Genomic DNA, 25898 nt, shown 5'->3' with positions numbered 1-25898 from the left:
ATGACGCCTGTTGGCCGCGACCCGGAAGAGACACGGCCTAATGCCGCGGCCGCAAGTGATGCGGCCGCCTGTGACACCGTGCAGGCTCCGAGCTGCCCGCTTCCCTCCTTCTGTGCCGGGGGCGTTGTGCCGCGTCCGGACTGCGGGGGATGCCCTACTGCGGTGATCTATTCCTGGGACCTGCTTCTGGAGCCGGAGGAGTCCATAGAGGCGGCCCGGGCTCAGGGACATCAGCGGTGGCGTCCGGAGTCGAGAGCCCCCCTCAGGAGGAAGCGACCCCGTCTCCCAGGAGCAGCGCTGCACTGGGTGTGCTGAGGGACCCTCTGGCGGGTGTCAGCTGCAGAAGTCTTGAGGTAGGAAGGGAAAGGCTGGGCCCCCCGATCCTCACCATCTGCCCGCCATCTGCCCGGAACAGTCGGATCTTCTCTCGATGTTCCTATCCGCAATGGGACAGGAAAAACACTGAAGGGTGGCAGGGGGAGGGTCCTTTTAAGCTCTTGTGGTTTCCTGTCCCACTGTGGATAAGAAGGACGTCCTCCAGTGTGCTGTCAGGTGGTGACCTGGAAAAGCCTTTACGTTCTTGTTCCTCAGCAGTGGTTTCCATCTTGGAAGTCTGCCATGCAGGCCATTTTTGCCCAGTCTTTCTTATGGTGGAGTCATGAATACTGACCTTAACTGAGGCAAGTAAGGCCTGCAGTTCTTTGGTTGTTACTGTGGCTTCTTATGTGACATTTTGGATGAGTCTTCACTGGACCCTTGGGGTAATTTTGGACTACCGTCCACTCTGGGGAAGGTTCACCACTGTTCCATGTTTTTGCCATTTGTGGATAATGGCTCTCACTGTGGTTAGCTGGAGTCCCAAGGCTTTAGAAATTGCTTTATAACCTTTTCCAGACTGATAGATCTCAATTACTTTGCTTCTCATTTTGTTCCAGAATTTATTTGGATCACGGCATGCTGTGTAGCTTTTGAGGATCTTTTGGTCTACTTTACTTTGTCAGGCAGGTTTTATTTAAGTGATTTCTTGATTGAGAACAGGTGTGGCAGTAATGGAGCCTGGGTGTGGATAGGAAATTTGAACTCTGCTTCCTAAAGATGTGATACAGTCACAGTCTAATTAGGTTTTAAGAGGGGATGGGGGCAATAACTTTTTCACACAGGGCCCTGTAGGTTTGGATTTCTTTTTCCCTTAACATTACCTTCAATTAAAAACTGCATTTTTAGTTTACTTTGGTTATCTTTGTCTAATATTTAAAATTTTCTTTGGTGATCTGAAGCATTAAGTGTGACAAACATGTAAAAGAAGAATAGGAAATCAGGAAGGGGCAAACACTTTTTCCACCCAACTGTATATGTTAAAAAACTTATTTGTTGTGGAGACTTTTTATTTTTGTACAGTTTATACATGGTTTTTATTACATATTTTGTTCCCCAAGAGATCATAAAAGTTATCTAAAGGCCCCGTCACACTAAGCGACTTACCAGCGATCCCGACACCGATATGAAGGTGTCAGGATCGCTGGTAAATCGCTATGTGATCGCTGGTGAGCTGTCACACAGACAGCTTCACCAGCGATCAGCACAGCGATGCCGAGCGCCCGGCATCGCTGGCCATCCTGTAAAAAATAGAATCAAAATAAAAAATATAGTTATTCTCACCTTCCGATGTCGCGTTCAGCCATCCCGCCTCTCTCCACGCTCCGGTCCCAGTGATCCTTTGCGAGAATGACCGCGAGATGTCACAGTCTCGCGGGATAACAAAGTCTCGCGGTCATTCGTGCAAAGGATCACTGGGACCAGAGCGTGGAGAGAGGCGGGATGGCTGAATGCGACGTCGGAAGGTGAGAATAACTATTTTTTATTTTTTTTATTATTTTTTACACCTGATCGCTGGTCTCCCGCCTGTCACACGCAGCGATGCGTGCTGGCCAGCGGGAGACCAGCGACCAAAGAAATGTCCAGAGATTTCTTCCAGCGATCAGCGATACCGGCAGGGGGGCCGCTCGCTGATCGCTGTCACACACATCGATCTCGCTGGTGAGATCGCTGTTATGTCACAAAAGTTTTGACTCAGCAGCGATCTCGCTACCGAGATTGCTTAGTGAGACGGGGCCTTAAGGAGCTTTCCCCTGCCATTATCTCCCCAGTGTAACTAGGTAATTGATAAGAGCCCTAGTTACAAGAGAAAACAGCCTCATACTGTCAGGTGTCACTGTCAAAACTGAGCTGGCTCTGCTAAGATTCAGTAACTCCAGTGATTACCAGGCCCTACACCAGCATTCCTAGCGCCACTGAACACTATGTATCAGAGAATCATAGAATGTTAGGGTATGTGCACACGCTGCGGAATTTGCTGCGGAATTTGCTGCGGATTCACCCGCGCGGATTTTGCAAAATCCGCAGATAAATCCGCAGGTCAAAAGATCTGCGGATTATCCTGCGGTTTGGCCCTGCGGTTTCACCATCTCCACAATGGTTGAGATAGGAAACCGCTGCGGAATCCGCAGAAAGAATTTACATGTCAATTCTTTTTGCGGTTTAGAAACCGAAGATAATCCGCACGGAAAATTCCGCAGCGTCTGCACAGCGGTTTCCAATTCCCATAGGGAATAATGGTACTGTACACCGCAAAAAGGTTTACCTGTACAGGCCTCCAGACAATTGCACTATCAGGATCTGATATTTCTGGAGGCCTGTACGGGTAAACCTTTTTGCTTTTTTGCTGTTTTCTATTATTGGAGGATTTTTAAGTCCTCTTTCTGTGCTATTTCAGTACTGTACACCGCAGCAGAAACTGCTGCGGATGACAGCGGCCAAATCCGTTGCGGATCCGCAGCAGAATCCGCAGCGTGTGCACACACCCTAAGGGTACATGCACACGCTGCGGAATGCTCTGCGGATTTGGCTGCGTGGATTTTGTAAAGTCCGCAGGTAAATCTGCAGGTCAAAAGACCTGCGTATTAGGCTGCGGTTTTGCCCTGCGGTTTTTCATCTCTACAATGGAGGAGATGGTAAACCGCAGCGGAATCCGCAGAAAGAATTGACATGTCAATTCTTTCTGCGGTTTAGAAACCGCAGGAAAACCGCGCGGAAAAATCCGCACCGTCTGCACTGCGGTTTTTGATATCCATAGGATATTATGGTAATGTACACCGCAGCAGCGGCCAAATCCGCTGCGAATCCGCAGCGTGTGCACACACCCTTAGAGTTGGAAGACACCAAAAGACGGTGGCTCAGTGGATAGAACTGCAGCCTTGCAGCGCTGGAGCCCTGGGTTCGAATCCCACCAAGGACAACATCTGCAAGGAGTTTGTATGTTCTCCTCGTGTTTGCGTGGGTTTCCTCCTGGTACTCTGGTTTCCTCCCACATTCCAAAAACATACTGATAGGCAATACAGATTGTGAGCTCCATCGGGGACAGTGATGAAAATATGTGCAAACTGTAAAGCGCTGCGGAATATGTTAGCGCTATATAAAGATTATTATTATTATTATTATTATTATTAAAGAGAAAAAGTAATACCCCATGGGATCATGGGCTCCACACCGCCAATTTAAAATAGCGTGAGGTTATAGCCCAGTACGAAGGGCCATAAATGGATAACATTTGGTCATTAGCTGGTTAATGGTGTGTTAGTTTGTTTTAAAAGGAGTCTGTAGACCCGCCAAAAACTTTTAATAAAGCACTTATACATGTTTGAAAGGGACTTTTAGCCCCTATAATAATTAATCATACTGTAGCTGTTAGGCCACGTTCACACTATCTGTATTTGGTGAGTTTTTTACCTCAGTATATGTAAGCCAAAACCAGGAGTGGGTGATACAGAAGCGGTGACGTGTTTCTGTTATACCTTTCTTCTGATTGCTCCTCACCTGGTTCTGGCTTATAAACGCTGAGGTAAAATACTGACCAAATACTGATAATGTGAACGTGGCTTAGTTGTTTAGTGTTACCCTAAAAAATATGGTTTACAAATGAGGGCGCTTTGGTGCACCCTTGATGTGGCCGAGGGCTAAATGCACCATTCTACCCTTTATATTTGCACACTGAGCACTTTGTCGTATGTTGACTGACATAGCTGAAGTGGGCCCTGGCTGCACCAATCAGCGCCGGTTCAGGAGCCAGAGTACATCTGCTTTCTTTCCCTGAAATTCCTGTCTGAGATGTAAATGAGGATGGGCTGCAGTTCCAGACACAGCCTGTAAACAATCGTGGTGCTGTTTGAGGACTTTTTTTTTTTTAACCATTTACAAGTTCAATAGTTGCCTGTCTGCTACAATATAAGCTCTTAATTTATTTCCCATTTAGGTATGGATTGTTGCTAAGAAAATGAAGGAATAAAAATGTGACACCCTGGTACCGATCATGGAGCGCTGTACGGAGTACAAGAGCGCCATTACAACCTCAGGCCACATCTGCAATGTGCAGCGCTGTATAGAGATGCAGCCACACGCATGCGCTCTGGCAAGGGACCGAGCTGTTTGCGTTCCAAGCCTCCCTCCAGTGGGGAGGCTCCTGAACCTGTCTTGTCTCTGATTGGCCGGCTAGAGAACAGTGGGTTCTCTTCTCACCTCGCATCTTCAGCATGGCTCTCTTCCTCCTGCTGCTGTCTGCTGTGGTCACCCAGCTATGCGCCGGACAGCAGAGCCCCCCTGACCCGCCCAGCAGAATAGGTAATGGCCCTCGTCAGTGATGGCATGGTGCACACGGTGGAGCCTCGCACTGGCCCTGCATGCACCATGTATACCTGTGCCCCCTGTACAGTGAGGATGTGCAGACAGCGGTGTGACGTCACTTCAGATGTGGGAATTCAGCAATAGGACATAGAAGTGTAACAGCCATATGTGTGTGCAGGTGTGTGATTGCAGGAGTGTATAGATCATGTGTGATAGTGGGGGTATATAGATCATATGCTGATGTGTGATAGTGGGGGCATATAGATCACATGTGATAGCAGGGGTATATAGATCATGTGTGATAGCGGGGGTATATAGATCACGTGTGATAGCGGGGTATATAGATCATGTGTGATAGCGGTGGTATATAGATCATGTGCTGATGTGTGATAGCGGGAGTATATAGATCATGTGTGATAGCGGGGGTATATAGATCATGTGTGATAGCGGGGTATATAGATCATGTGTGATAGCGGGGTATATAGATCATATGCTGATGTGTGATAGTGGGGGCATATAGATCACATGTGATAGCAGGGGTATATAGATCATGTGTGATAGCGGGGGTATATAGATCACGTGTGATAGCGGGGTATATAGATCATGTGTGATAGCGGTGGTATATAGATCATGTGCTGATGTGTGATAGTGGGGGTATATAGATCATGTGTGATAGCGGTGGTATATAGATCATGTGCTGATGTGTGATAGTGGGGGTATATAGATCATGTGTGATAGTGGGGTATATAGATCATGTGTGATAGCGGGGTATATAGATCATGTGTGATAGCGGGGTATATAGATCATGTGTGATAGCGGGGGTATATAGATCATGTGTGATAGTGGGGGTATATAGATCATATGCTGATGTGTGATAGTGGGGGTATATAGATCATGTGTGATAGTGGGGTATATAGATCATGTGTGATAGCGGGGTATATAGATCATGTGTGATAGCGGGGTATATAGATCATGTGTGATAGCGGGGGTATATAGATCATGTGTGATAGTGGGGGTATATAGATCATATGCTGATGTGTGATAGTGGGGGTATATAGATCATGTGTGATAGTGGGGTATATAGATCATGTGTGATAGCGGGGTATATAGATCATGTGTGATAGCGGGGTATATAGATCATGTGTGATAGCGGGGTATATAGATCATGTGTGATAGCGGGGTATATAGATCATATGCTGATGTGTGATAGTGGGGGCATATAGATCACATGTGATAGCAGGGGTATATAGATCATGTGTGATAGCGGGGGTATATAGATCACGTGTGATAGCGGGGTATATAGATCATGTGTGATAGCGGTGGTATATAGATCATGTGCTGATGTGTGATAGTGGGGGTATATAGATCATGTGTGATAGCGGTGGTATATAGATCATGTGCTGATGTGTGATAGTGGGGGTATATAGATCATGTGTGATAGTGGGGTATATAGATCATGTGTGATAGCGGGGTATATAGATCATGTGTGATAGCGGGGTATATAGATCATGTGTGATAGCGGGGGTATATAGATCATGTGTGATAGTGGGGGTATATAGATCATATGCTGATGTGTGATAGTGGGGGTATATAGATCATGTGTGATAGTGGGGTATATAGATCATGTGTGATAGCGGGGTATATAGATCATGTGTGATAGCGGGGTATATAGATCATGTGTGATAGCGGGGGTATATAGATCATGTGTGATAGTGGGGGTATATAGATCATATGCTGATGTGTGATAGTGGGGGTATATAGATCATGTGTGATAGTGGGGTATATAGATCATGTGTGATAGCGGGGTATATAGATCATGTGTGATAGCGGGGTATATAGATCATGTGTGATAGCGGGGTATATAGATCATGTGTGATAGCGGTGGTATATAGATCATGTGCTGATGTGTGATAGTGGGGGTATATAGATCATGTGTGATAGTGGGGTATATAGATCATGTGTGATAGCGGGGTATATAGATCATGTGTGATAGCGGGGTATATAGATCATGTGTGATAGCGGGGGTATATAGATCATGTGTGATAGTGGGGGTATATAGATCATATGCTGATGTGTGATAGTGGGGGCATATAGATCACATGTGATAGCAGGGGTATATAGATCATGTGTGATAGCGGGGGTATATAGATCACGTGTGATAGCGGGGTATATAGATCATGTGTGATAGCGGTGGTATATAGATCATGTGCTGATGTGTGATAGTGGGGGTATATAGATCATGTGTGATAGTGGGGTATATAGATCATGTGTGATAGCGGGGTATATAGATCATGTGTGATAGCGGTGGTATATAGATCATGTGCTGATGTGTGATAGTGGGGGTATATAGATCATGTGTGATAGTGGGGTATATAGATCATGTGTGATAGTGGGGTATATAGATCATGTGTGATAGCGGGGTATATAGATCATGTGTGATAGCGGTGGTATATAGATCATGTGCTGATGTGTGATAGTGGGGGTATATAGATCATGTGTGATAGTGGGGGTATATAGATCATATGCTGATGTGTGATAGTGGGGGTATATAGATCACATGTGATAGCAGGGGTATATAGATCATGTGTGATAGCGGGGTATATAGATCATGTGTGATAGCGGTGGTATATAGATCATGTGCTGATGTGTGATAGTGGGGGTATATAGATCATGTGTGATAGCGGGGTATATAGATCATATGCTGATGTGTGATAGTGGGGGTATATAGATCACATGTGATAGCAGGGGTATATAGATCATGTGTGATAGCGGGGTATATAGATCATGTGTGATAGCGGGGTATATAGATCATGTGTGATAGCGGTGGTATATAGATCATGTGCTGATGTGTGATAGTGGGGGTATATAGATCATGTGTGATAGCGGGGTATATAGATCATATGCTGATGTGTGATAGTGGGGGTATATAGATCACATGTGATAGCAGGGGTATATAGATCATGTGTGATAGCGGGGTATATAGATCATGTGTGATAGCGGGGGTATATAGATCACGTGTGATAGCGGGGGTATATAGATCACGTGTGATAGCGGGGTATATAGATCACGTGTGATAGCGGGGTATATAGATCACGTGTGATAGCGGTGGTATATAGATCATGTGCTGATGTGTGATAGCGGGAGTATATAGATCATGTGTGATAGCGGGGGTATATAGATCACGTGTGATAGCGGTGGTATATAGATCACGTGTGATAGTGGGGGTATATAGATCACGTGTGATAGTGGGGGTATATAGGTCATATGCTGATGTGTGATAACGGGGGTATATAGATCACGTGTGATAGTGGGGGTGTATAGATCACATGTGATAGCAGGGGTGTATAGATCATGTGTGATAGCGGGGTATATAGATCACGTGTGATAGCGGGGTATATAGATCATGTGTGATAGCGGGGGTATATAGATCACGTGTGATAGTGGGGGTATATAGATCACGTGTGATAGCGGGGGTATATAGATCATGTGCTGATGTGTGATAGTGGGGGTATATAGATCATGTGTGATAGCGGGGTATATAGATCATATGCTGATGTGTGATAGTGGGGGTATATAGATCACATGTGATAGCAGGGGTATATAGATCATGTGTGATAGCGGGGTATATAGATCATGTGTGATAGCGGTGGTATATAGATCATGTGCTGATGTGTGATAGTGGGGGTATATAGATCATGTGTGATAGCGGGGTATATAGATCATATGCTGATGTGTGATAGTGGGGGTATATAGATCACATGTGATAGCAGGGGTATATAGATCATGTGTGATAGCGGGGTATATAGATCATGTGTGATAGCGGGGTATATAGATCATGTGTGATAGCGGTGGTATATAGATCATGTGCTGATGTGTGATAGTGGGGGTATATAGATCATGTGTGATAGCGGGGTATATAGATCATATGCTGATGTGTGATAGTGGGGGTATATAGATCACATGTGATAGCAGGGGTATATAGATCATGTGTGATAGCGGGGTATATAGATCATGTGTGATAGCGGGGGTATATAGATCACGTGTGATAGCGGGGTATATAGATCACGTGTGATAGCGGGGTATATAGATCACGTGTGATAGCGGTGGTATATAGATCATGTGCTGATGTGTGATAGCGGGAGTATATGGATCATGTGTGATAGCGGGGGTATATAGATCACGTGTGATAGCGGTGGTATATAGATCACGTGTGATAGTGGGGGTATATAGATCACGTGTGATAGTGGGGGTATATAGGTCATATGCTGATGTGTGATAACGGGGGTATATAGATCACGTGTGATAGTGGGGGTGTATAGATCACATGTGATAGCAGGGGTGTATAGATCATGTGTGATAGCGGGGTATATAGATCACGTGTGATAGCGGGGTATATAGATCATGTGTGATAGCGGGGGTATATAGATCACGTGTGATAGTGGGGGTATATAGATCACGTGTGATAGCGGGGGTATATAGATCATGTGCTGATGTGTGATAGTGGGGGTATATAGATCATGTGTGATAGCGGGGTATATAGATCATATGCTGATGTGTGATAGTGGGGGTATATAGATCACATGTGATAGCAGGGGTATATAGATCATGTGTGATAGCGGGGTATATAGATCATGTGTGATAGCGGGGGTATATAGATCACGTGTGATAGCGGGGTATATAGATCATGTGTGATAGCGGTGGTATATAGATCATGTGCTGATGTGTGATAGCGGGAGTATATAGATCATGTGTGATAGCGGGGGTATATAGATCACGTGTGATAGTGGTGGTATATAGATCACGTGTGATAGTGGGGGTATATAGATCACGTGTGATAGTGGGGGTATATAGGTCATATGCTGATGTGTGATAGCGGGGGTATATAGATCACGTGTGATAGTGGGGGTGTATAGATCACATGTGATAGCAGGGGTATATAGATCATGTGTGATAGCGGGGTATATAGATCACGTGTGATAGCGGGGTATATAGATCATGTGTGATAGCGGGGGTATATAGATCACGTGTGATAGTGGGGGTATATAGATCACGTGTGATAGCGGGGGTATATAGATCATGTGCTGATGTGTGATAGCGGGAGTATATAGATCATGTGTGATAGCGGGGGTATATAGATCATGTGTGATAGCGGTGGTATATAGATCACGTGTGATAGTGGGGGTATATAGATAACGTGTGATAGTGGGGGTATATAGGTCATATGCTGATGTGTGATAGCGGGGGTATATAGATCATATGCTGATGTGATAGCGGGGTATATAGATCACGTGTGATAGGAGTGTATAGATCACGTGTGATAGCGGGAGTATATAAATCACGTGTGATAGTAGGGATACATAAAGTAGATCACGTGTGATAGCGGGGGTATGTAGATCATGTGCTCATGTGTGATATCGGGGGTTTATAGATCATGTGTGATAGCGGTGGTATATAGATCACGTGTGATAGTGGGAGTATATAGATCATGTGTGATAGCAGGGTATATAGATCATATGCTGATGTGATAGTGGGGTATATAGATCACGTGTGATAGGAGTGTATAGATCACGTGTGATAGCGGGGGTATATAGATCACGTGTGATAGCGGGGGTATATAAATCACGTGTGATAGTAGGGATATAAAATAGATCACGTGTGATAGCGGGGGTATGTAGATCATGTGCTGATGTGTGATAACGGGGGTGTATAGATCACGTGTGATAGCGGGGGTATATAGATCATGTGTGATAGCGGGGGTGTATAGATCACGTGTGATAGCGGGGGTATATAAATCACATGTGATAGTAGGGATTTATAAAGTAGATCACGTGTGATAGCGGGGGTATGTAGATCATGTGCTGATGTGTGATAGTGGGGGTATATAGATCATGTGTGTTTTCGGGGGGTATATAGATCATGTGTGATAGCAGGGGTATATAGATCATGTGTGATAGCGGGGGTATATAGATCATGTGCTGATGTGTGATAATGGGGGTATATAGATCATATATATGGGCATTGGTTTCATTGTTCTTCTGCCCAGGCAAGTCACTGCTACTGAAGTAGATCATGTGTGCAAGTAGATCCTGGTGTGCATGGCCCCCCTCATCTCTACCCTTTTATGCATTGCCCCCTCATCCCTATCTTGGTATGCATTGCACCCTTCTCTCCAGCCAAGGACAGTTACTGGACTACTCGCTGTTCCCCACGCCCAGGACTATGGACATGTGAGGCAGTGACTATTCATTTCTCTTTAACAGCGGGCACAGTGTTAGCTGCAGCCACCGGCTTCCTGCAGCTGCTGCGTGATCACATGTGTCTGCTGCTAAAGAGAGTGAATATTCACTGCTCTCCACGCCCATAGTCCCTCCCACCACTCGGAGTCGGCTTCATTGCATACAGGTGGGTGGGACTATGGTCGTGGGGAGCAGTGAATATTAATTTCTCTTTAACAGCTGGCGCAGGGGTTAGCCGCAGCAGCCAGCTGCTGGCTCCTGCCTCCTTTGACCTGCTGCTCCCCTACCTAACCATCCCCAACCACAGCAGGTACAACTGGACTATAAGATGCACCCCTCATTTTCCTCCAAATTTTGGAGGGAAAAAGTGCATCTTATAGTCTGAAAAATATGGTATATCATGTAAACTTTTGGGGTAAATGCACATAGACGTTTTAGCACCTGTAATGCTACAGCTAAGATTTTACTCTTCGCATTGTTAGCTCTAATAATCCGCAGCATAAATGGACAGGTTGTGCAAGTCAAATTCTCATCCACCTCACTAGCACTGTTACAATGGCTTGCGAAAGTATTCACCCCCTTGGCTTTTTGTCTATTTTGTTACATTACAATCTGTTGTTAAATATTTTTGTGATCTGATTTGTGTGTGATGCATTGGCACTAAATAGTCTAAATTGGTGAAGTGAGAAAAATATAGCTATAAATAAAATTGTCATATGCATATATATTCACCCCTTTTTTAAGAAGCCCCTAAAAATTTCTGGTGCAAGCAATTAGTTTCATAAGTGACATGCTTAGTGAAATGAAGCCCACATGTGTGCAATCTAAATTTCACATGTCTGTCAGTATATACACACCTTTTCTGAAAGGCCATAGAGGCTGTCCACTATTAAAAAAGAGGCACCAATAACCAAGGAACACCATGAAGACCAAGAAGCTCTCCAGACAAGTCAGGGACAAAGTTGTTGTGAAGTACAAGTCACGGTAGGGTTATATAAAAAAAAAAAAAAAAAAATCAGAACATTGTACCACAACAAACCTCTCGAGAGTGTCGCCCACCAAAACTTTCATCCCGGACAATGAGGGCATTAATCAGAGAGGTAGCACAGAGGCCAAAGGTAACCCTGAAGGAACTTGCAGAGTTTCCAAGCAGAGACTGGAGTAATCTGTCCATACGACCACAATAAGCCGTGCACTTCGTAGAGATGGCCTTTACAAAAATTGTAAGGTTCGTTTTGAGTTTGCTGAAAGACATGTGGGAAATTCCTCAAAGGTATGGAGGAAAGTGCTGTGGTCAGAAGAGACCAAAATTGAACTTTAAGACCACCAAGGTAAACACTGTGGTGCCAAACTAGCATAGCTCATCACCCCAAGAACACCATCCACACAGTGAAGCATGGTGGTGGTAGCATCATGCTGTGTGGGATGTTTTTTGGCAGCAGCGACAGGGAAAATTGTCTAAGTTGAGGGGAAGATGGATGGTGTGAAATACAGGGATATTCTTGAGCAAAACCTTTTTTTGTCTGTCAGTGATTTGAGACTGGGACTGAGGTTCATCTTCCAACAAGACAATGACCCATAGCATACTGCTAAAGTAACACTCGAGTGGTTTAAGGGGAAATGTGTAAATGTTTTGGAGTGGCCTAGGCAAAGCACAGACCTTAATCCATTTGAGAATCTATGATCAGACATGAAGATTGCTGTTCATGAGAGGAAACCATCTAACTTGAAGGAGCTGGAGCAGTTTTGGCTTGTGGAATGGGCAGAAATCCCAGTGGCAAGATGCGTACAGCTCAAAGAGACTTATCCAATGCGACTTGCAGCTGTAATTGCTGCAAAAGGGGGCTCTACACAGTACTGATTTTACGGGGTGAATAGTTATGCACACTGAATGTTTCAGTTATTTTGTCCTATTTGTTGTTTACTGCACAAAAAAACAAAACAAAATTTTCACAGTCGTAGACATGTTCTTTATATAAACTGATGCAAACCTTCAAAAAAAATAGTGAAATTCCAGGTTGTATGGTAGCAAAACAAAAAAAATATCAAGGCAGGTGAATACTTTTGCAAGCCACTGTATATATACAGTCTGAAAGAAGCATTGTTTCCTTTGTTGTTGGGATACTTTTTCCATAATGTGCATTTTTATGTTTTGCAGCTGTAATTGGTGCTGGGATTGGAGGTTCAGCTGTCACTCACTTTCTTCACCAGCACTTTGGACCCCACGTGCAGATTGACGTTTACGAGGCTGACCGTGTTGGTGGGAGATTGGCCACCCTAACTGTCAATAGCCAGCTGTATGAATGTGGCAGCCCATCAATTCACTCCTTAAACTTACACATGCAAGATTTTGTCAAGCTCTTGGGTGAGTCTTTTTATGCATATGTCGTAAAGACAAAAAATTAAAAACCCTAAAATTGCTATTTGTCAATTTTCTCAAAGCAATCAAAACGTAATATGTAACCCAAACTATAGCCAATAAAATATCATCTCCCCACGCTAAAAACAGGACCTCACACAGGTCTGTCTACAGAACAATAAAATGTTATGGGTCCCGATAAATAGTAATAAAGCTGAAAAATATGTTTATAAAGTTCTGAATATTTCTAGGCCACTACATTATATGAAAAAAAACTTTTCATCGCCGTCACTGTATTGACCTGAAGAATCCTATTGCCAGGACTTCTACCACACACTGAAAGGAGTAAAACAATAGTGGCTCAGGGCGGTCACACTTCGCTGTATAAGGCCACATTCACACGTTCAGTATTTGGTCAGTATTTTACCTCAGTATTTGTAAGCCAAAACCAGGAGTGGAGTGATCATAGGAAAAGTGTAATAGAAACACGTCACCACTTCTGCATTTATCACTCACTCCTGGTTTTGGCTTACACATACTGAGGTAAAATACTGACTAAATACTCATCATGTGCATTTGGTACTAGCAGGTACGCAGGATGCAGTGTCGAGACGCGAGACGGTTTTGTGTTTTTGGTAACAACTTTTATAGGTAACTATCCGCAGGGATAGTCTAAGCAACCGACCAAAATAAAAGGAATTGTCCTCGCAGGGACTCTATACAAGCCAACACGGAAATCTAAGAACACGACTAAGTCCGGCAAAGCCGGTCCCTATAGGGCCGCGGTATGGCCGACTACGGGTCCTTAACTATATAGTGTCACTTAACCGGCTCGACATCCCTCGGCGTCCCGGACGATGGTTCTTCGGCATAGCAGCCGCTGGGCCCAGCCGCTGAAGATCTTTCGTAGTCTTCGAGCATTCCAACGCTCCGGTGAAGCAGGGGCACAACAGGCCCTGGAGGAGTCCTTGGACAGATGGGCCGCAGTCCCCGGATAGGGGAAAGCAGCGGTGATGCGGGGTGGCATCTGGCAGGCCACCTGCGCAGTCAGCGACTGCAACGGAGGACCTACGGTGAGCAACGGCCCGGCCCTTGCCGCGGACTGGAGCGGGACAGTGGTGGCCGCCGACGGCACAGAACTAGCCGCGGCCACGGGTAGAGGCGGGGCGGCGGGAGACAGGCCGCAACCTCGGGCTGAAGTGAGGCGGCAGCGGCCGCTGGTGTCCACGGGCAGGCCGCAGCCGCGGGCAGGAGCAAGGCGGCAACGGCTGCGAGTGACCGCGGGCAGGAGCAAGGCGGCAACGGCTGCGAGTGACCGCGGGCAGGCCGCAGCCGCGGGCTGGAGGAAGGCAGCAGCTGTCACTGGTCGACGCGGGGCAGCGGTTCTCGAACGGTCGTCTCGGCGCCGTCCCACTGATGTCCAGGGGGGGAGTATCTCTCCTGTCTCTGGCCTCCTCCCTGGCTCCGGTGAGTCGCTCTGGCTCTCAGTCGCTCCCACGGTCTCCTGCTCCTTCTGTCTCGTTCTGCTGACTCACGGTGACTCGCGTTCCCCGCCCCTTTTATATTGGCTCCTCCCCCAGCCCACCTGTCAGTCTCCACGGTCCGTCCCTGAACTCTATCCCCCGGAAACAGTTTCCCCCGGAACCCAGGTGACGGTCCCCTTGGTTCCGACCCGGGGACCCTCTCTCCCACATGCACATGGCTTTACATTTCTGCAATGAAAATGAAGTGGATTGTCAGGCCACATGCACACGTTTAGTGAGGTTTTTACCTCAGTATTTGTAAGTCAAAACCAGGAGTGGGTGATAAATACAGAAGTGGTGATGTGTTTCTATTAGACTTTTCCTCTGACTGTTCCTCTCCTGATTTTGGCTTACACATACTGAGGTAAAATACTGAATGTGTGAACGTGGCCTTAACCATTTTCCGACATCTGGCGTAATAGTACACTGATATCAGTCTCCCTCCCTTTGATGTGGGCTCTGGTGGTGAGCCCACATCTTTCCCAGCATGTCATCTGTTTTGAACAGCTGACAAGTGCTCGGTACAGCTGCGGGTGGAATCGCCCAGTGGTCGTCACTCATAGCAAGTGAGTAATTCAGCTACATACAAGTGATCTGATCATCGCCTGTGTGTAGCAGAGCCGATCAGGTTGTGGCAGTCTCCCATTGAAACTATTGAAGCATGCCAAAGTAAAAAATAAATGTTTTTAAAATGTAAAAAAAATATAAACGTTCAAATCATCCCCCTTTCGCCCCATTCAAAATAAAACAATAAAAATATCAAACATACACCTATTTGGTATTGCCGCTTTCAGAATCGCCCGATCAATCAATATAAAAAGAATTAACCTGATTGCTAAATGGCGTAGTGAGAAAAAGTCAAAACGCCAAAATTACGTTTTTTTGGTTGCCGCAACATTGCATAAAAATGCAATAACAGACGATCAAAAGATCGTATATACACCAAAATGGTATTATTAACAACGTCAGCTCGGGATGCAGAAAATAAGCCCTCAACCATCCCCAGATCACTAAAAATGGAGACGCTACGGGTATCGGAAAGTGGCGCAATTTTTCTTTTTTTTTTTTAAACAAACTTTGGAATTTTTTTTCACCATTTAGATAAAAAAAGAACCTAGACATGTTTGGTGTCTATGAACTCGTAATGACCTGGAGAATCATAATGGCAGGTTAGTTTTAGCATTTAGTGAACCCAGTAAAATATCCAAACAAAAAATGTGTGGGATTGCACTTTTTTTGCAGTTTCACCACACTTGGAATTTTTTTTCCCGTTTTCTAGTACACGTCATGGTAAAACCAACGGTGTCGTTCAAAAGTACAACTCATCCTACAAAAAAACAAGCCCTCACATGGCCATATTGACAGAAAAATAAAAAAGTTATGGCTCTGGGAAGAAGGGGTGGGAAAAACGAAAACGCAAAACTGAAAATACCTCCGGTGGTTAAGGGGTAAATATACAATAGGTGCAATTTACCAATCCAGATTGACACAAAAATACTGTTTTTCTTGCTGCCTTCCTGCTGGCAGGTCCTTCTCTACAGAAAAGTCCTGATAAAGGTAGCAGATGAATTACACATTTTTCCATCGATGGCCAGCTGTAATGACAATTTTTATTCCATAATCAGGGTTAAAGCACCGTAAAGAGCTGGCCGGAAAGAGTGCTATTTTCAACGGAGAGAATTTGGTTCTGGAGGAGACAGACTGGTATCTCCTAAATCTTTTCCGTCTCTGGTGGCACTATGGAATCAGTTTCTTGAGGCTGCAGATGTGGGTGGAGGAGGTCATGGAAAAATTTATGAGGTTAGTTTTTGGTCAGATATTTTCATGTGCGTTTCTTATATCTGCTCCACTTTATGTGAACAACTTCTAACTCTCCAAAAGGTGCAGTGTTCTTGTCTCAGCATGATAATAGATGGGCAATGTGAGGATAGAGAAAACAACTAACATCAGTCAAGAGTCGTGTGGGCGGTCCCGCTCACCTGAGGCGTCCGGTCCATAAACATTCTCGCTTCATTAATGTCTCACAGGCCTTGATGTATCAATATAAGCATCATCCGGTGCATGAGTAGTGAGCATTTTGCCTTTCATCACAGTGCATGTGTCACATCGACCGCTGGGTCGAAAATATAGCATTTGACCTATAAAATACCTGACTAAATTTCAGGATCCCATGAAAGCAAGTTAAAGGCGTTGTCCAGTAAAATCTATTTGGTCTGGATATTCATTAATTAGTTGGAGCAGAGAGTAGTTACAACATATGTCTTTTTTGTGATAGATTTCTCTATCTGTGCATTTGGCCAGGGTTCACACCACGTTTTAAAGTCCGAAATGCTAGATCTGGCCCAAACTTACAGCCTCGTATATATCTATGGAGCTGTACGTTAACAGGAGACCTGCGGGCAGTCCAAGCCTTATGGTCCATGCAGGAACCATGAGATACGCTAGCATGAACCCAGTCTTCATGGACAGCTCTTTGATTTTAGAGTGCACCATGTCTTATACCCCAAGGTGGCACTTGCTGTCTCACAACCCTGCAGATCGCAGTGGACCTTTCTCCAGTGAATGGTCTTAGCATTAAAAACATAATAAGTGTGTTGTGTATTTTTTTTACAGAGTGTATAAATATCAAGCTCATGAATACGCTTTCTCGACTATAGAAGGGCTCCTCCGCTCACTGGGAGGGGATCACTTTGTAAATATGACCCAGAAGTCGGTTGGGGAATCTCTGCAGGGTATTGGAGTGTCGCAACGGTTCATTGACGATGTGATCAGTGCTGTAGTGAAAGCCAGCTATGGACAATCCGTGGCAATTCCAGCATTAGTTGGTAAGTGGGGAAAAGAAGAATCAATTTTCGTGTCATATTCCATTGTGACCCCCTATAAGCACAAATGTGGGATTAAATTCAAATTGGTTGCTAAACTAATTTTTCTTTATTTTTTTATTTTTTTTTTTTTTTTTTTACACGGAGACATGTTTTTCTGTATATAGACACTAAGAACTAGTTGGACCAGTTTTGGGGCCAATTTTTTTAATGACAGAGCTGTAATCATTTTTATAACTGAACCAAAAAGTTACTGTCGTAATAACTGTAGAACTGTACATATAAAGAACCCCCATACACTTTACACTAATGTCTGTTAAATGCAGTGTTGACAGGTTCATCCAATGGTCTAATGTGTATGGGTATGACGTACCAACTAATGGAGAGATGTCCGTAGCACACGTCCAGTTTCGGACTATTGGATCACATTGTTCTCCAGGACATATGCCACTGGCTGATATGTCAGATGGTGGCTCTCTCATAAAGAATTCAGGAGGACAAGAACTGTGTATGGGAGAGTGGGCTGAGAAGTCTATCTGCTGAACAATTGTCCAACAGCCACCTAAGGCCGGAGTCACATTAGTGTTTCACATTCGATACGAGAACATGGGATGCGATATGCTAATGACCCTCGTCTCCAGTTCTGTTGCACACGTGATCTTGGTGTCAGTGCTCTGTGCTCCGATCCTCTCACATGAGAGAATCACAGCACAGGTGCGGAGGAGACGGAGAGAGTAATTTCTCCATCTCCTCCATTGCCTGTGTCCGCGGGAATCTCACTGCACTTGGGTGATATCTGGGTGCAGTGCGATGTTTCACACGCAATATATGACCGATTTAATCGCAAGTGGGAGTGAGCCCTAACTTGTATGGCCAGCTTTGGAGAGATCTTTTGGTCGAATTCGATCCCAACAGACTTCCCCAGAAACATGCATGCTGGCAACAAGCTTATCTCCTGTGGATACAAAGGCTCTGGCACAATCAATTCTAACAAGCCTGATCTTTCTTTTCTGACATCAGCCTTAGGGGTAAGTGACCCCCATACACATTACTTGGTTGGTAGATCGTAACTTTATGTGCAATGATTAATCGATGCTACTCCAGCTCTTCTGCATCTCAATGTATCACTCTCAACAAGGATTTGCCGCAGACTACTGAAATGTTGTAAGAATTTGCTCTGTTGTTGCTGAAAATAAAGTATTTTGCGATCACTATCACGTGTCATTTCTCTTAGGTGCCATGTCTTTGGCGGGAGCTCAGGGAAATATGTGGTCTGTAGAAGGTGGTAATAAGTTGGTCTGTTCAGGTTTGCTGAAGCTGACAAAAGCTAATGTGATCCACGCAAGAGTGACTGCAGTGTCTCTACACAACACAGGTAAACATTTGTTACTAGTGTGACCGTAAAGGTTCTAGAGATGTGAGTCGTAGGGAAAACCTGTCACAAGAGTTTACTTTTACTCTTATTTTCTCCTGATGTTCCCCTGAGTATTTTTTTTGTTTTGTTTTTTTTTTACATTTGCCATATGGTTCTTGAAATATGGACCTTTTTTATTTAGTGCTAATTTTTCTGGATTTACTAAGGTGGTGTGGCTCATTAGATTCTCTGGGGTGGGTTTTTAGGCTCCTCAGCATAATTACCCTGTGGGCTACACCCCCTTGGAAAAGACCATAAAAATTAGCACTAAATAAAAAGGCCTGTATGACGGACTTTAAAAAAAGCAAAGCTGAATGCTCAGCGGAGCAAGGGGAATAAAACTAGTAAAAACTATAGAACTGTACATATAAAGAACCCCCATACACTTTACACTAATGTCTGTTGAATGCAGTGTTGACAGGTTCAGCCAACTTGTCTGCCCTTATTCACACACTGAGGTCAATTCTGACACATGGTAAGATTTTTAATAGCATAGGACCGTCCCGATCAGTGCACCTTGACAATGGTGGGATGGCTTTTATGTTATTTTTGACCAAAAACAGTATTACTAAGAACCCTGAGTTATTTAAATGCACTTTTACTTTTTACTTATTAAGGGCCCCGTCACACATAGCAACTCACCAGCGATCCCGACAATGATATGAACTTGTCAGGATTGCTGGTGTGTCACTACATGATCGCTGGTGAGCTGCCAAACAGGCAGATCTCAGCAGCGATCAGCACAGCGACACGCGGGTTACAAGTGACGCATGTCGCTTAGCTACCCGCAGTGTACATTAAGATACCAGCGCGCTGGTGCAGGGAGCTGGTAACCAAAGTAAACATTGGGTTTCTAAGCGCCACGCGGCGCTTAGAAACCCGATGTTTACCTTGGTTACCAGCTCGCTGATCGCTGGTCTCCTGCCTGCCACACACAGTGATGCGTGCTGGCCAGTGGGAGACCAACGATCAAAAAATTGTCCAGGCAATTCGAGCACGATCAGCGATACCCGGCAAGGGGGCCGGTCACTGATAAGTGTCACACACAGTGATCTCACTGGTGATATCGCTATTGTGTCACAAAACTTGTGACTCTGCAGCGATCTCGCTAGCGAGATCGCTGTATGTGACGGGGGCTTTAGTTACAGCAGGGTTTTTTTGTTTATTTTGTTTCTTGTAGGTTTTACTTTGCCCAACATACCTAGCTTTTATGGCACCAGAGAACATATTGGTTCTATCATGTATGAGCGACAGCTGTTTTCAGGCAGATATGTGAACCCAGGAAGGAAGCTTTCGGCAGCCAGGTCCCACTACTAAACTGAGTGACCATGTGCAGCGACGTATTTGCCATTTTTCTCTCTTCTTTATTGACCCCCTCTAAGCACAAATGTGGAGCTAAATATATAATAATGTTTATTATTATATTGCATTCCAAGAGCCATAACGTTTTATTATTCTGTAAGTCAGGTTTGTATTTTTCAAAAAACCATTTTAGATTACGGTACGTAAAATTATTTTTTATTTGTTTTCATGTATTTCTTTTTTTAATTATTTTAACATCATAGAGAATAAATAATATCTTCACTTTAATCTATAGGTCATTATGATTGTGGTGATGCCAAATTACTTTAATACTTTTTTTTAATATATTCTCTTTTTAAAAGATAGTGTTATTTATTAATTTGTATTTTTCTTTACGTCCTTTTTTCACTAGGATTAACGAAACTTGTTGAATTCTTTGAAATACTTGGTACATGAAAACATTCTCAGTGTAACATTGACAGACAATATATTAGCCCTCCTGCCAGCACCTTGTTGTTATGGAATGGAATGTTGATGAGCTGACAGAAGGAGCCCTCTCCCTCTGTCACTTTATTTAGAGTATGAAGTGAATAGGAGCTGAGCTGCAGTACCTGGGAACAGCCACAAGAGCACAGCACAGAGCAGTGCTGTTCTGGCTCCATGCACAGCTTACATCTAGTTGCCTCTGGAGCTGATAACAGCTGATCATACGTCTCTTGACTAGTGATGAGCGAGTGATGAACTACTCGTTGCTCGGGTTTTCCCGAGCATGGTTGGGTGATCTCAGAGTATTTTGGCGTGCTTGGAGATTTAGTTTTTCTCGACGCAGCTGCATGATTTGTGGCTGCTAGACAGCCTGAATACATGTGGGGAGTAACTGTGATGAGTATAGCGTGGCACTACCACAGGGTGCACAAGTAGGTTACCCAGACCCAAATGAATAATAAAGTAACTTGGCACTCAACTTGAATGATCCTTTTTTGAAAAAGAATTTTATTGTGTGCAGTCTTAGAAATGTTTCGGCCCACAACAGGCTTTCGTCAGTCTGCTATGACAAGTATGAGACAGATATAAAAATCATAACAAGTCCTCATATACAATGCATAATTGACAAGTATGTTACAGTTGTGGCCAAAAGTATTGACACCCCTGCAATTCTGTCAGATAATACTCAGTTTCTTCCTGAAAATGATTGCAAACACAAATTCTTTGGTATTATTATCTTGATTTAATTTGTCTTAAATGAAAAAACACAAAAGAGAATGAAGCAAAAAAACAAAACATTGATCATTTCACACAAAACTCCAAAAATGGGCCTGACAAAAGTATTGGCACCCTCAGCCTAATACTTGGTTGCACAACCTTTAGCCAAAATAACTGCGACCAACCGCTTCCAGTAACCATCAATTAGTTTCTTACAATGCTCTGCTGGAATTTTAGACCATTCTTCTTTGGCAAACTGCTCCAGGTCCCTGATATTTGAAGGGTGCCTTCTCCAAACTGCCATTTTTAGATCTCTCCACAGGTGTTCTATGGGATTCAGGTCTGGACTCATTGCTGGTCACCTTAGAATTCTCCAGTGCTTTCTCTCAAACCATTTTCTAGTGCTTTTTGAAGTGTGTTTTGGGTCATTGTCCTGCTGGAAGACCCATGACCTCTGAGGGAGACCCAGCTTTCTCACACTGGGCCCTACATTATGCTGCAAAATTTGTTGGTAGTCTTCAGACTTCATAATGCCATGCACACGGTCAAGCAGTCCAGTGCCAGAGGCAGCAAAGCAACCCCAAAACATCAGGGACCTCCGCCATGTTTGACTGTAGGGACCGTGTTCTTTTCTTTGAATGCCTCTTTTTTTCTCCTGTAAACTCTATGTTGAGGCCTTTGCCCAAAAAGCTCTATTTTTGTCTCATCTGAACAGAGAACATTCTTCCAAAACGTTTTGGGCTTTTTCAGGTAAGTTTTGGCAAACTCCAGCCTGACTTATTTAATGTCTCGGGGTAAGAAGTGGGATCTTCCTGGGTCTCCTACCATACAGTCCCTTTTCATTCAGACGCCGACGGATAGTACGGGTTGACACTGTTGTACCCTCGGACTGCAGGGCAGCTTGAACTTGTTTGGATGTTAGTGGAGGTTCTTTATCCAACATCCGCACAATCTTGCGTTGAAATCTCTTGTCAATTTTTCTTTTCCGTCCACATCTAGGGAGGTTAGCCACAGTGCCATGGGCTTTAAACTTCTTGATGACACTGCGCACGGTAGACACAGGAACATTCAGGTCTTTGGAGATGGACTTGTAGCCTTGAGATTGCTCATGCTTCCTCACAATTTGGTTTCCCAAGTCCTCAGACAGTTCTTTGGTCTTCTTTCTTTTCTCCATGCTCAATGTGGTACACACAAGGACACAGGACAGAGGTTGAGTCAACTTTAATCCATGTCAACTGGCTGCAAGTGTGATTTAGTTATTGCCAACACCTGTTAGGTGCCACAGGTAAGTTACAGGTGCTGTTAATTACACAAATTAGAGAAGCATCACATGATTTTTCGAACAGTGCCAATACTTTTGTCCACCCTCTTTTTTTATGTTTGGTGTGGAATTATTTCCAATTTGGCTTTAGGACAATTCTTTTTGTGTTTCTTCATTTAAGACAAATTAAATGAAGATAATAATACCAAAGAATTTGTGTTTGCAATCATTTTCAGGAAGAAACGGAGTATTATCTGACAGAATTGCAGGGGTGTCAATACTTCTTACAACAACTGTATATCCAGTCACAAAGAAGAAAGTCACAGAGATTACACACAAAATTCACTATATAACATGTAATAACCAGGTAGCAAAAGAAACAGGTGGAGAGGAAAAATGAATAAAATAAGTGACAAAAAGTGTCAAGTGTCTCATACTTGTCATAGCAGACTGACGAAGGCCTGTTGTGGGCCGAAACGTTTCTAAGACTGCACACAATAAAATTATTTTTCAAAAAAGGATCATTCAAGTTGAGTGCCAAGTTACTTAATTATGAATACATGTGGGGACTGCCTGTTAGGAATTCCACACATGTATTCAGGCTGTCTAGCAGCCGCAAATCATGCAGCTGTGTCGACAAAAACTAAATCTCCGAGCACGCCAAAATACTCGGAGATCACCCAACCATGCTCGGGAAAACCCCAGCAATGAGTATACTTGCTCATCACTACTCGTAACCTATCGTTCTTGGGCCTCACTGAAACGTGGCTGACACACTCAGACACTGCCTTGTCCATGGCGCTGTGTTACAGTGGCCATCACTTCATCCACACTCCTCGCTCTGACAATGAACATGGTTGAGGAGTTGGTCGTCTCCTTTCTAGCAACCGCACCTTCAACTCTATCTTCCCTCTACCCTTCTTTTGAAGTACACTGAGTATTCACTGTCCCTCCAAGTAGCTGTTGTATATCGACCCTCAGGCTCATCCACCAATAAAAAATAAATACTAATAATATTCGGTCAAAATCAATGCAGTCCAAAATTATGGAAAAAATTCTCAATTATCCATTTGAAATTAGGTTATAATTACTTCATTTAATCCTTGACAGGCATGCTTAATACGAATTTGCTTGTATGTATCATCTATTGAATGTGGATTGCTTTTGTTTAGCCTCAACATTAGTCGTATGAAATGTCCAATATTCTCCACTAGAGGGAGCCACAGCCTTGCAATGTCCCGCTAGTTGTACTTCTTGATTGTCTTTAGAACTTTCTCATACATAACTGACTGCTATATCCAGAGCAAACTTTTGCTAACAATGCAAAATACTAAGCAGAGATCCTAATCAGGTAGTGTTCACCATTTTTGGTTGGTAAAACAGGACATTAGAACGTTTCGCTGGTTTATTATATGTATAGGGGGAAGTTGAGAAATGCACAGACGTTGTATGATGACGTATTATTTTTGCACTTTTCATTGCTCTATTTATTCTGATTCCTTTACAGAGAAGAAGCATCTGTACGAAGTCCAGTATGAGCAGGAGGGTACCCTTGGTTCAGATTACTATGACTTGGTGATTGTGGCTGCCCCTTTGCACAAAGCCGGATACCCCATCTCGTTTCTGAACCTCCAGCCTTCCCTTCCTGACCCTATAGGTTCTTACCATAGGGTAGTCTCTTCCATTGTCCATGGCTACCTCAATTCCTCCTACTTTGGTTTTGAAGATCCCAAACTTTTTCCTTTTTCAAGTATTCTCTCTATGGACACACCAGACGCTGTATTCCATAGCCTCGAAAGTCTTTGCCCCGTGAATGTATCGGTGGGTTTTCGCCGAAAGCCTCCACAGGAAGCCGCTGTGTATCGCGTGCTGTCTGAAAGGCCTCTAGACAGAAAAGAACTGAAGACCCTGTTTAAGTCTTACTACTCTGTTCAAGTAATCGAGTGGCAAGCTTTTCCCAGCTATGCCACTGCAGGGTCCTCTAGGTCGTTGCCTCCCATTATTCTTCATGATGGTCTCTATTACCTCAATGGTGCAGAGTGGGCTGCTAGCTCTGTGGAGATGAGCGCAGTTGCGGCCAAAAATGTGGCACTTTTGGCTTTCAATCGCTGGTTTGAACTCAATGAGAAAATAGACCAGCAAGATCTAATGCACAAACTGAAGACCGAACTGTAGGGCAATTATCACACAGCCCAATTATGTGACTCTTTATCATGGCATTACTCATTTAACACTGGACTTCGTGGCACCGTGTATTCCCAAGCTGGATCTCCCGGGCTTGGCAGCTTTCGTATCAGATCTGGAGTTGGGTTATGATATTATCATGTATACATTTGCTTCAAATCACTGGAAGTTTTTATTTTTATCAAGGATTGAATGAACAAACTTTGATCTGTGCCCCATTTTTTTCACCGTAACTATATTTACTGTATCAGCTTTGGACTTGAATCACTTCATTGTAAAGTGAGTGCACAAGCTATGTACCTGGTAACAGTGGGGCGACAGAAGCCACGTAACTCTACATAATCACAAAGGGGCACCTATAGTGTAATTTACCTTCTAACTTATTATGACACTATTAATGTATGATTTTTTGGGGCCTTGGCTTACAGAAATGCCAGTAGCAAGTTTCAAGAGAACTTTTGTCTATGATTGTAGGTGTTAAACTGAACGGCCTGATTCATGTTCAGCACTTACACTTCGTATTTTGGGAAAGCTGTGCATCAGAAAAAAAAGTTTACATGCTTTCTAGTGGCGACAAATAAAAAAAACAACAAAGTTTAACTTATTTTATATTTCCTAATTTTTGCCTTCTATTTGTAGATCTGAGCTCCATTGATTTCAACCCTTTAATGCCCAGCCTTAGTGGCCGTTCCTGGGTATTGCCGATCAGCTACCATTCACATGAACAAAATCTACAATGTAACTTCCATTTAAGATGCAGCATTATTCCTTTGAGAAAAAATCACTGTGACGTTGAGTTATTGTTGTGTTTATAATATTAAATGCCATTCATTTTTTGGTGGAATGATTCTGCATCTTAAAAATAACCCACACTTTTTTTTTTTTTTTTTCTCTGCGTGTTCAAAATGCTGTTTGAA

General features: G+C 43.8%; 1 protein-coding gene across 1 annotated transcript; it reads left to right on the top strand.

Moving 5' to 3' along the window:
- Positions 1-4518: 4518 nt before the first annotated feature.
- Positions 4519-25585, top strand: PCYOX1L (prenylcysteine oxidase 1 like). The gene is made up of 6 exons (XM_073575201.1): positions 4519-4674; positions 13072-13278; positions 16421-16595; positions 17409-17620; positions 18852-18992; positions 24305-25585. The coding sequence occupies exons 1-6, from the start codon at positions 4587-4589 to the stop codon at positions 24970-24972; spliced, it is 1491 nt and encodes a 496-aa protein (XP_073431302.1). The 5' UTR covers positions 4519-4586; the 3' UTR covers positions 24973-25585.
- Positions 25586-25898: the final 313 nt, after the last annotated feature.

This window comes from Dendrobates tinctorius, unplaced genomic scaffold (assembly GCF_039654945.1).
Source record: "Dendrobates tinctorius isolate UK_male_01 unplaced genomic scaffold, ASM3965494v1 ptg000043l, whole genome shotgun sequence".
Taxonomy (NCBI): domain Eukaryota; kingdom Metazoa; phylum Chordata; class Amphibia; order Anura; family Dendrobatidae; genus Dendrobates; species Dendrobates tinctorius.
This window is presented reverse-complemented; position numbering and strand designations above follow the sequence as displayed.